Source organism: Schistocerca piceifrons, chromosome 3 (genome assembly GCF_021461385.2).
Source record: "Schistocerca piceifrons isolate TAMUIC-IGC-003096 chromosome 3, iqSchPice1.1, whole genome shotgun sequence".
Lineage (NCBI taxonomy): Eukaryota > Metazoa > Arthropoda > Insecta > Orthoptera > Acrididae > Schistocerca > Schistocerca piceifrons.
In genome coordinates, this window is record NC_060140.1 from 557,277,690 (window position 1) to 557,289,846 (window position 12,157).

General features: G+C 41.2%; 1 protein-coding gene across 1 annotated transcript in view; it reads right to left on the minus strand.

The window, feature by feature from the left end:
- Positions 1-6,574: 6,574 nt before the first annotated feature.
- The window catches only part of LOC124788832 (zinc carboxypeptidase-like), a 119,303-nt gene continuing 113,720 nt past the window's right edge, over positions 6,575-12,157 (minus strand). Inside the window, exon 9 of the mRNA XM_047256114.1 lies at positions 6,575-6,774. Coding sequence (XP_047112070.1) covers positions 6,575-6,774 — 200 coding nt within the window. The remainder of the gene's footprint in view (positions 6,775-12,157) is intronic.

Sequence of the window (12,157 nt, forward strand, 5' to 3'; positions counted from 1 at the left end):
CAACTGAAATTGCCAAATAGAAAACCACGTTGGATGTGCGGGCTCCCAGCCTGTCACCGATGTTGAGCAGCACTGGGCCCTGTTAGTACTTGGATGGTTGTCTGCCCGCAATCACCATGTGCCGTTCTTTCATGGACAAGCAGGTCACCAAAGTGGCGTACATTGAAAGACTTGCACCAGCTCGTTCAGTCATGAGGAAATATTATTACCATCTACAGTTAGAATGTCTGTATCGTCTACAAAGGACAATCCCATGGGGAAAGCCTGAACCTGAGGCTTGAATAAGATGGCACTGCTTTACATGTCGGTGAGTACGTACGGACAACGAAAGATTGTAGTTTTCACCAATTTATTCAAAGTATAGTCCAAAACACGAGATTTTATGTGAACTCCCAGTGCCAGCGTAAGCGATGGAGATGTCAAAGAAATGGCACAATCGGTCAACTCGTAAACAGTTACTGAATACGCCCCGTCGATAATATCTGGGATTCATTCGGGATCGCAATCCTATAAACAAGCAGATTGAGAAAATATGAGAGTGAAAGTTGACTCCACAAATACTAGCCTTCGTAAGATCACTGGTGACACGTTGGATTCTCCACCGCAAACCATGAGAACGACGGGACAAACAACATGTAACAGTGCTGCAGAGTATTCGTGTCCAGTGTGGTATAAATCAACCCTTGCAAAGATAGTTCACATTGCCCTAAGTGAATCCAGTAGGTTTATTAAAGATTGCTTGAAACTCACACCACCTGTAAAATTCTGTCAGATCGTAGGCATGGTGTCGCAAGATATCCGTATTGAAGTAGCTGTCAACGTGGAGATAACAGACTCATCAGGAAAACCATCCATTACATGGGCAAGTCCCAGCAGCCCCAAGGTTGAACTGTGACTGCCGGGAAGCGCAGAAAATAGAAAACCTACTGGAATGTCAACTATGCACTGCACCTTGCACAGAAGGTCTGCTTGCGAGTCCGAGCTTAACTGCACTTGCAAAATGTTGGACGACAGGAGAGTAGGTTAATAAGTACCTGTGTCATATGCCGCTAATAGTAATACCATATACCATATGACAAGTAAATACATATATTAGGAACTTTTTACGTGTTTTTTTCTTTTTCTAACTATGAAATATCCATTTGAGACAGGCTTGTAGTAGATTTTCGAGGTAAGAATTCTGTGTACATCGTGCAGCACAATTCCTGAGTAATAAATAAATGAACTTAATCTTGTCGACTAAAACTGCTAGTTACGTTTTTTATAGCACTGAATCAGCTGGAATGACTACACTCCATTTTCAGTGCCTTTCCATTAATTCCTCGTCATTTAACTCCAAATATTATTGGCTGCCACTTACGGGAGTTACTTTGTTTATGAAACATTATTATAGCTTTGTTGGACACTGGTCATCTTCACGAGCTTGGTGCTACAATATAAAACGAACTAAGTATGTGTTACTTTATTGCATTTCTAGATTCAATCCAATTTTCTGTGATTAATTCAAGTGCACTGAAACTAGTTACAGTTAATTTGCTTCTTACCTAGAAAACTAACACAATAAAAGTGAATTTTCTCTTTAGAAACATCAAAAGAGAAACCTAAGACAGAGTTTTGCGGAGATCCTGATGTATGGGTGAAATGATTAATTTGCTTCTTACCTAGAAAACTAACACAATAAAAGTGAATTTTCTCTTTAGAAACATCAAAAGAGAAACCTAAGACAGAGTTTTGCGGAGATCCTGATGTATGGGTGGAATGATTTCAGGAGCTGAATGATGAAGATCCTGACAGTGTTGCTGCTGACTCGGAGAACGATGTTTCTGTACATCAAAGTTATCTCAGGAATAGAACAAGAAGTGCCAGAAAACGTTGAATTTGAATCACAAGAAGGAGTAATTCACAAGGACGTATATCTTTTAGCAAACGATGGAACTACTAAATGCAGGAAAAGTAAATATGCTATCAATTTTAGAAGAATCTTTTATAATATCCTTATGCTTTTACCTGAACCCAAAACTTAAATTCCTATAACTAAGACAGAAATAGATATCCTGAAGTTATTCTTGGGTGAAAATATAATATGCATTACTGCAGTATGTACTAATACTTACATGAATGAAATTCGTTGTAACTTTGCTATGGAATGGGATGCTGCAGAAACAGATGTCATAGGGATCAGAACTTTCATTGATATGTTATGTCTGTGTGGGTCTCTGAGGTGTTCTAGAAAGAATTTATCGGAGTTGGAGGATAACTCAGTTGCTAACAGACTTGAATGATGTCATTTACGCGTGACCAAAAACGGCCGATTGATGTTTCTCTTGAGATGCTTGAAGTCTGATTGCATCCTTGAAAGAGGTATTCGCAGAGTGCTTGACAAGTTGGTTCCTCTCAGAGGCTACTGAGACAATTTACTAACAATTTACCAAAAATATTCCTCACCTAGTTTACACCTTACTGTACATGCGTGTTAAATGTATTATGTTTAGATTTCAATAAAACATTGTTAAAATCAGTCATATGTACCTTTCAGAGTACGTAAATACACAGTTCATCTTGTGGATTACACCTATCTTCCGTACGAGCGACCTTGTCAGGTATTATCACACGAGTGACAGGGGGGTGGTGGTGGTTGTTAGTGTTTAACGTCCCGTCGACAACGAGGTCATTAGAGACGGAGCGCAAGCTCGGGTTAGGGAAGGACTGGGAAGGAAATCGGCCGTGCCCTTTCAAAGGAACCATCCCGGCATTTGCCTGAAACGATTTAGGGAAATCACGGAAAACCTAAATCAGGATGGCTGGAGACGGGATTGAACCGTCGTCCTCCCGAATGCGAGTCCAGTGTGCTAACCACTGCGCCACCTCGCTCGGTAGTGACAGGGGGGTTTTTACTCAGTTTACTTAACAAAAACTGCGTGAGTTCAACTCAGCATAATTCTTCACGCAGTAATAACTACAACAGTTACATGCCAATAAAACACGTCTCTAAATATAATTTCCCTTAGCGTAGCCGGCCGTTGTGTCCGAACGGTTCTAGGCGCTTCAGTCTGGAACCGCGTGACTGCTACGTTCGCAGGTTCAAATCCTGCCTCGGGCATTGATATTTGCGATGACCTTAGGTTAGTTAGGTTTAAGTAGTTCTAAGTTCCACGGGACTGATGACCTCAGATGTTAAGTCCCATAGTGCTCAGAGCCATTTGAATCATTTGAACCTTAGTGTAAACTACTTATGTTAGCGCACTGGTTAATCTTCTTGTAATCATATAATTGCGTAGGCTTCCGCGGCCAGTCGACATAAAAGTTTTCAGGGTATGGTACCGCGTCATATTGTGTAAAACTACTGCTGGAGAAAACCAACGCTTCGGCCACGGTTGCAGCGACCTTCTAGCAGCAGTCCCAGAAGAAGGCCACTGCAACCGTGGCCGAAGCGTTGGTTTCTCCAGCAGTAACTTTATAGAATACGACGCAGTTCTTGTAATCACTTCCAGTTTACTACCGGCACATGAATCAACACGGTAACCAACACGCTAACGCCACGCTGTTTGACTTATGAAGAAGAATGTTGGTCCAGTTCTTTGTATACTTGTATCTTCACTGACATAGGGTTATAGGAAGAACCATATTTAAGTGTTCTATATATGTCCTAAAACCTATTATGAAAAACTGCATAAACTTTCACAATATGCGTTCTTGCAAGCTGCAGAAGCTACAGGCATAGCAGAACCACTGAAGTATACAAGAGAATCCATTGTTAGGAGATTTTTGTTGTATTCGATTCAGACTCTTCACTGAAAGCACGTCAGAAACAGACACATCTTAAATATTCCTCAGGTGGTGGTAGATGTTTTAGTAAAGGTAAAAGAGTAAACTTGATGTGGATAAAAGCTCGCCGAATTGTTGCTGTAATAAAGAAAAGATCCTGTGTTAAATGGCAATATTAGTGGACAGTAAATAATAAGAAGCGACTCTAGTTCTACGCATTCACACAACCTAATATCAAAGGTGTAGTATGTAATGGAGTTATAACACAAAAAATCAGGACGCGATCCGATCATGGCACTTCAACGACATCTTAAAAAGGTGAAAATAAAGAGGAGCCGCTTCTATGGCTGTGACAATAGTCAACTTTATTATGTTAAGGTAAAATCACTTAGATTTTCTACCAGGTTTCAGACCCAATGTGCATAGAATTCTTTCCACGTTCTAAACTTACGCACTCATCTGACGACAAGATTTTCTTTTAAAAAGAGCCACTGAGTATCAAAATTTAATATTAGTTTAGTACATAAGTTCATAGTGTTTTTGTTTTGCATCTAAGTATTCTGGTTCTGTGGGTTAATTTATCCATTGTCATTTTTATTTGTAGTTCACTGTTGCTATTTGAGTTTCAATATTGTCATTTTGTATTTGGAGATAGTGGAGCTGTGGACGCTATGAAATTGAGTGCCAAGTCGAGAAATCGGAAGTTTTCCTACGTATTCTTCTGTTTGAGCTCAATAGAGGGTTGACACCAGCGGAGGCAGCCAGAAACACTGTCGCCGTGTCTGCGGGTAACTCCGCTTGGACAGACCACAGACAGAATATGATTTTCTCTTTTTAAGAAAGCTCATTTGGACATTAGTGATACTCCAAGTTCTGGAAGACCTTCGGGATTTGATGAAGACCGTTTGAGCCCATTAATCCGCAATGATACACATCACTAACGCTGAGAAAGGACAAACGTGGCGAACTGTGATCACTCTACCGTAGTGTGATATTTGCTTGCGGGTGTATTGAACCGCATACCCTAAGCCAGAAACACAACATCAGCAGGTGGACGTATGTGCATTTCTGCTTGGTCTTCATCAACTGGCTCGTGAAAAACACCGACCATTCCCACCCCACATCGTTACTGGCGACGATAAATGGTGTCTTTATGCTAACATAAAGAAAAGAAAAGAATATCTGAAATAAAAACAAAAAAGCAGAAACTCCCCGTACAAAGACAACCGCACATCCACAAATGATAAAATTATGCATCTGGTGCGACAACGACAGTGTGGTGTAATACGAATTGGTTCCCCGAGGTATAACCATCACTGCTGGCATTTATTGTCATCAACTGAACCGTCCTGCAACGAGCAGTTCAAGAAGAACGACCAGGAAAACAGTGTGGAGTGATGTTACACCACGATAACACCTGCCCATATTCTGCTAGACTGACAAAAAACACTGTACAGGATTGGGGTTGGGAAGTCATTCCATACCCACCATTTTCGCTTAATGTTGGAGTCTCAGATTTACACCTTTTCCGCTCTGCATGGAACAACGTTCAAAGAACTTCCTTTCTGGATGAAAATGCTCTCCGAATGTGGCTCGACGACTTATTTGTCTCAAAACCACGTGACTCTTACAGTTGCTGAATCGAAAAGCTACCCCAGCGTTCGCAGACTGTTGTAAATAGTGAAGGGGAATATATTATCGATGACTAAAATCTGTGTTATGTGTACCTGTTGTGTTTATTAAACTTACGGAAAAACTCTACTAACCTACGCACCAACCGAATACTTAATCAGCTTAGGTCTCCGTTATCTAATTATGGGTGTCAGACTGAAAAATATTCAGCCACACTCCTAACTTCCAATCACGGCTATTGCTATGACGTGATTGATAGTATTTCAGGAATAAAAAGGCGTAAAATTATACCACTGCCCAAAATAACAACTCAGTAGTTACTAAGACTGATCCATTATCCCATCTGATGTCAAAGTTTCAGACAGCCTTGCTAGAAGTTAAATTCTGACATATTCGCACCTGAGTTTACAACAACTACGGTATAACTAAATTATCATTCAGTACTATATACTAAATCAACCCATTGTCAGAGAGTGACGCGTTTAAAATCCCCTACAAGCGCCTTGGAGATTTATATGTTGGTCAGTCTGGAGGAGCTGAGGTTTCTAGGTTATCGGAAAAAGAGAGAAGCTGAGGGCTAGGAAAGACAAGTTAAAGATTTGCGTAACATGTGTCAGCAAAAAACTACCCATACGATGTAGATTTAAACATATTTCACACTTTGAGGAAAGGTAGAATAAGACGCAACTGGAAGTACTTGGAATAAATAAACATATGACACTTCTAAATGACCGAACGTAATTTCCTTTTTCCTCTCAGTTACATTAAGTTTGACTTACACAAATGTTTGATTACAACAGAAAATTGGATTATTTCCATATTTTGTTAAATGTAATGACTTCACATAAATTAAAAATGTCAATTCTAGTGTTAAATGTTACAATGCTCATGTGACATAAAGAAATAATATTTTTCCTTTACAAATAACTTCGTATCTGCACATTTTATGTATCTTCTGTATCAGCAATATCTGTGAGTGCATTGACTGAGAAGCTGAATGCCTGTTCGTGATCGGACAAATAACCTTTTCCAAAGCGCTGAGGAAGACTACATACATAAAACTCAACTACGTATTTCCTATAAAAAGAAGGCAAGCATTCACGCAATATAACGAGACGCAGACTGACTGTAGTAAGCTGCTTTATTTGCACGGTGTACAGGTGTCGTGTTAGTGAGGCTAGGGGCTGGCTGTGGAGGAGGCGAGAACGCCGGCCAGCACGGTGACGACGCTGTCCCAGACCTCTTCGCTCGTGGGGATCAGCTGGTCCGTTGGCAGCAAGTAGCCGTACTGGCCCTTGTCCCTCAGCTCCCACACCATATTGTACCTCTTGCCGACCACACCTTGCATCCAGTCGATGCTGTTGCCCGTCGTTGGACCTGGAAGAAGGAGAAAGCGGCAGTGATTCTCTGCCATTTGGTTGCACAGGTTGACTGCAAAGTCAACAGGTAACAGATCTCTATCCCGTACTTTTTATCAGCGTTGTAAGAAGAGAATAAAAAAGTTTGGCTTTCGGGAGTACAGCACATAGAGAAAAAAAATTCAAGCTATCGGGAATATTTGTTATTCTATATTTATATGATGATCACAAAACGTAAATTACTTTTGTAGTGCCAAAATAGTACATATAATAGTCACCATACGTTAAATGCACTCTGTCCGAATTTATTTCTTAAGGTTTTCGTGGGAACATTCCAATCAGTTTGCACTTACTTCTCACGACGTTAACAATGACAAAATAGTATGTAACTTCGTATGTTGAACAGATTAATTTTTGCCACTTGTTGGTCCATAAGACAGTTTGTGTCACATATTCGGTAAGTGTTAGTTTGCATTCGCTTGCCACGGTGTATTTACTACTGTCTGATGTCTATACATGTTCCTCATGTGTACGCATTTTACTGTAGAGCGTTTGAAAATGGCGTAACGCTGTACGGGTAACGTGTAACAAAGTCAATAAAAAGGGTTAACTGACCTCAAACGTTTTATGAGAATGGACACAAGGAAAGCTGAGATACCTGGATTGTCTGCGGACTGCTTTCAGCAGGACAGTCATGAAGATGCCCCATAAGTCCTTTGTCAATGCAGTCATAGCAATACGTCGTCAACTAACGTTCTTGCCCATCCCCATGACCTTGTGGAGCAACTTACATTCTGCTGAGTTCCCTTTGTGCTCGTACAATTGCTTTTGGTGAACATACATCAGTTTTTCTTACCCTGTCAGCTGCTAATAAAACCCAGTAGCGAACGCAGTTGTGTTTGCAAGAAGATTACGACGCTCAATGACCCATGGAAATGCTGAAGAAGTTGTCTAGGGGAAAAAATTTCTATATAATTAATGACAGTTGTCTCCAAATGTGGATAAATGAAAGATAATGCCAATAACAAAGAAAAAGAATCCTTAGATCTTTAGCACATCATATTGTATAAGTAATTAGGGCTAACATCAAAAGGCGGTATGAAATGATGGGAACACACAAGAGTTTTAGATTAGTCGGAGAGACAACATAGATTTGCTTGGAGGGTTCTGGGAAAGAGCAGCCCATTCGCAAGAGATCTCGGTAGATGATGACAATGTGACCAATTCCAGACTACTATTCCAGCGTTTGGTGTCCTGAGAACTGGGAATTACAACAGACGTAAAACGAATTTATAGACACGCTGCTAGGGTAATATCAGAACGACATAACGCATATGAAGTGTATGAGATATGATCACTGATATGTAATGGAAATTTTTGGAAGAAACGGGCCGTGGTTTTCCGATAATCCCGTCGGATTAATTGAAAGAGGTTACATTCTAGAAAGACTGCAGTAAAATTCTGCTATCATCCTTTTATACAGGATGGGCATAATAAAAGTTGCCTCGAAAATATTTCATGAAGGTAGGCAACAGAATTTACTTCATCTGCCCACTGAGCAGGTGGACTAAGTTTAGTTGCGTATCTAAAGGTGCATGAAATAATTTTCCCAGTTTGTATCTCCGAATACGCCTCCGCAGTTGAGGAGTCAAGGTATATGGATGCTATGCAGAGGGTACAGGTTCGATTCCGGTGCTGCCTACGATTTTTGTTGGTGAGAGGACTGGTCGGGGTGCACTCAGCCTCGAGATGCCCGCTGAGGAGCTAATTTACCGAGTGGCAGGGGCTCCACGCTTTGGAAAGTCTGCTAAACAGCCGGGAGAGCGGTGTGTTGACCAAGTGCCCCCCCACCACCCCTCCCCCATACCGCATCTCCATGACGCCAATTGGCAGAGGATGTCACGGCGGATGGTAGACATCTCTTGGCGGTGAACTCGTATATTAGTTTATCCCGCGATGGGTGTGAAGAAAGAGCCAATTTTGTTTCATTAGAACGATGTCTTCTGAATCCGTGGTGGTTGTGTGCCAGTACGTCGTTTTCTTCGACCTCTTTCACAATATTCAAACACTGTAAGTTATATGTTCCAAAATTATACTGCAAATCGATGTCAGTGGTGTGCGCCTTTAATTTAGAGGATTAAGTCTTTTTCTCTTTCCTTTTTTTAAGTGACCCATGCAACTTTTCAGTAATTAGGTACGGATCTTTCGTTGAGAGAACGGTTGTACGTAAGTGATCGCCAAAAATGAAAATTTCATCAGACCTCGAAAGGATTCTATTTGGTATAAAGACAGGACCGGTAGACTTGCTTCATTAAGTAGCTAAGCTGCTTTGCTAAATCACTCGTGATTTAAATTCTGTGCTATTTACTGCATCTTCTTTGGTGAAGGAATTAGTGACACCGTTTCAGTGACACTAACACTGTGCAGCACAGTGAAGGTACTGGTCGTCTTGCCACTTTTACTTTACAAACGACCACATTCTCTATGGATTTTCTGCCAAATTGAGGAAACTATCAAAAACATCTGGCACTGAAGTCCGATCTAAATTACGAGCATCTGAAAACCGTTTCCAATCTTAGGAATGTTCCGTTCTTTTAAATCTGGTATGCTTTTTTTCATGCTTCTGTAACAGTGCCTTGACCTGTTTTGTGACGTATGGGGAATGTGATCCGTCTCTTACAAATTCACTTGATATAAAAATCTCAACCGCCTTCGACACTACTTAAGCCACTTCTCATCAGGAATTACATACTTTGTTTCAAAGGAGCGGAGACTGGCTCTTAGCAAGGCGATAATCAAATATTTATCTTCTTATCTGACACTTACCAAAAACTTCTTGTGTGGTACCAATGGTGTACTCCGTGCCATATCTGACCCTCAGAGCATCGCGACCCTTTTCAGCCAGTTGGTACTGGAAAGAAAAATTTAGATTTTACTTCCATCGAACAATGACTGGTTACGAAACTTACACATCAACAGTCCATTAATGAAGTAACAGCTGTCTCTAAATGTCTTCTGATATTCCATGTAAGTGAGAGAAGATGAGTATACCTGAAAGTCATTTAAAGTGACTTAAAATTCGTAAAACTCATTTAAACCGACTTATATGAAGTGTAATATGGTCCATTAAAGAATAATGACAATTCTGAACTTTACACACAGCCGCAAGTGGAGACTGTACGTAATTTAACTTTTGTACTGGACAAATTACATGGTGTTAAATTTGTCTCAGTATATTTCATCACAGTACTTTGAAGACTTACATTAATATAGATGTTCCGTGAATTCGATCACATATGTATGAACACAGTCGACTTTTTGTTATTGTACTCAGTAACAAAGATGTCTAATATACTTGTAAACATTCTGTAGGTCTCAGAATGATCTTGTTGTGCACTACTCGGTAAGGTAAACGTTACATGTTTCTTTTAATTAATTCCCTGTTTCATTGATATTGAACTCTAAATTTTACCTAAGCGCAACCACCAGATAGGGGCTGTGTGGATGATATTACTAATGGGAATTTAGAAGATGAGGTACTGGGTCCTGGGACTGAGAGGTATTCAGAAATAAAAGAAAACAAACGTATGCAATATATTTACATCACTAACACAGATGCATTATAGTTATTTATTCGGCTTTTCAAATGGCAAGAGGTAGTGCATACTGACGGGTCAGAAAATACAAGACAACCATACACTTTCACTGCATTTCATGATATCTGACTTCCACTAAGGAACAAAAAACACAACAGTGGCAGATGAAACAGTGTGAACAATACAGTCCTGAGTTATGCTACTCACTTTGCCACTCCTACTGGTATCTTGCAGACTCGACATGTCAATTTGCCCAGTATAATTTCCCGCTGTGGAGATATGTAACTCTGGGTGCGCCTAACGTTACCGCCCAGGTTCTTTGTGCATATGGATACCATTGAGCGGTCGAAGGGAACGGATGAACCAGACGGCCTAGAGACACTGGAGCTAGCAGATGTACGACTCGACCAACAAACGGCCATAGCTCGTGGGCACTTTGTGCGCTTTGTAAAACAATTCGTGAATAAGAACGTATCTTATATTAACAGCTGTGTCCCTGCTTATCACTGAGGTTGAAACAATGGGAAGAGAGCGAGTCCTAGCGTACTATACGAGGCCTATCTAAAAAGTATCGACCTTTGGCCAGAATAAATATTTCGAATATCTGAGGGGGTTGGGACCCTAATCCCCATCAAATTAGGCCCCTTGTGCTTGCACACACTTAGCCCACCAATCCTTCCACCACTTGAAACATCTCTCGAAGACTTCTTTTCTAATGGTGTTCAGCTCCGTCGTCGTGTTCCACATTATCTCTTCTCTACTCTCAAAACGGGATCCTTTCAGTGGCGTCTTCAATTTTGGAAACAACCAAAAGTCGCAAGGAACCATGTATGGAGAGTAGCGAGGTTGGCAAACGGCTGTAATTCCGTATTAGGCCAAGAAATTCTGGATCATGTAGGATGAATGTGCGGGGGCGTTGTCGTGATGCAGTTGCCAGTTTTTCGCCGTCCACATGTCTGGTCTTTTGCGCCTAACTGCGTCACAGACTCGCTGGAGAATGTCTTGATAGCACTCCTTTGTCACTGTTTGGCCTTCCAGTGCGTATTCGTGATGCCCAATTCAACGGACATCAAAGAAGACAGTTAGCATCACCCTGATTTTGCTTCGCACCTGCCACACTTTCTTCGACTTTGGAGACTCGGGATGCTTCCATTGTGAAGACGGTCTTTTTGTTTCTGAGTCATACCGATACACCCATGACTCGTCTCCAGTTATCACAGCGCTCAGAAACCCAGGATCAGTGTTGGTGGTGTCCAGAAGGTCCTGTGCAACGTCAAAACAGAGGTCTCTTTGTTCCGGCGACAACAACTTGGGCACGAATTTCGTAGCCACTCGGTGCTTGTTCAAATCATCACGCAAAATTGCATGTGCAGAATCTTTACTCATTCCAACCTCTTGGGAAATCTCTCACATGGTCAAACGACGATCTGCCATCACCAAATTTTGCACCCTCTCAACAGCAGCTGCACTCTGAGCAGTTTAGGATCTGCCAGAACGCTGGTCACTCTCCGCTGATGTGCAGCCATTTTTGAATCGATTGAACCACTCCTTAATTTGTGTTACACGCATCACATCTTCTCCAAACAGCTCCTGAATATTACGAATTGTTTCGATTTGAGAATCACCAAGATTCTGACAAAATTTGATGCAGTATCTTTGCTCAACACGTTCGGTCATTTTGAGAGAATCGGTAATCCGACGAACACGTTTTGTAGCACCTCACTCAGCGACCGACGAGCAGCGACTGACGCGCTGGAAGGCGGGGACAAAATTCAAGCATGCGTATAAAGTTCTCTTCCTTTAATG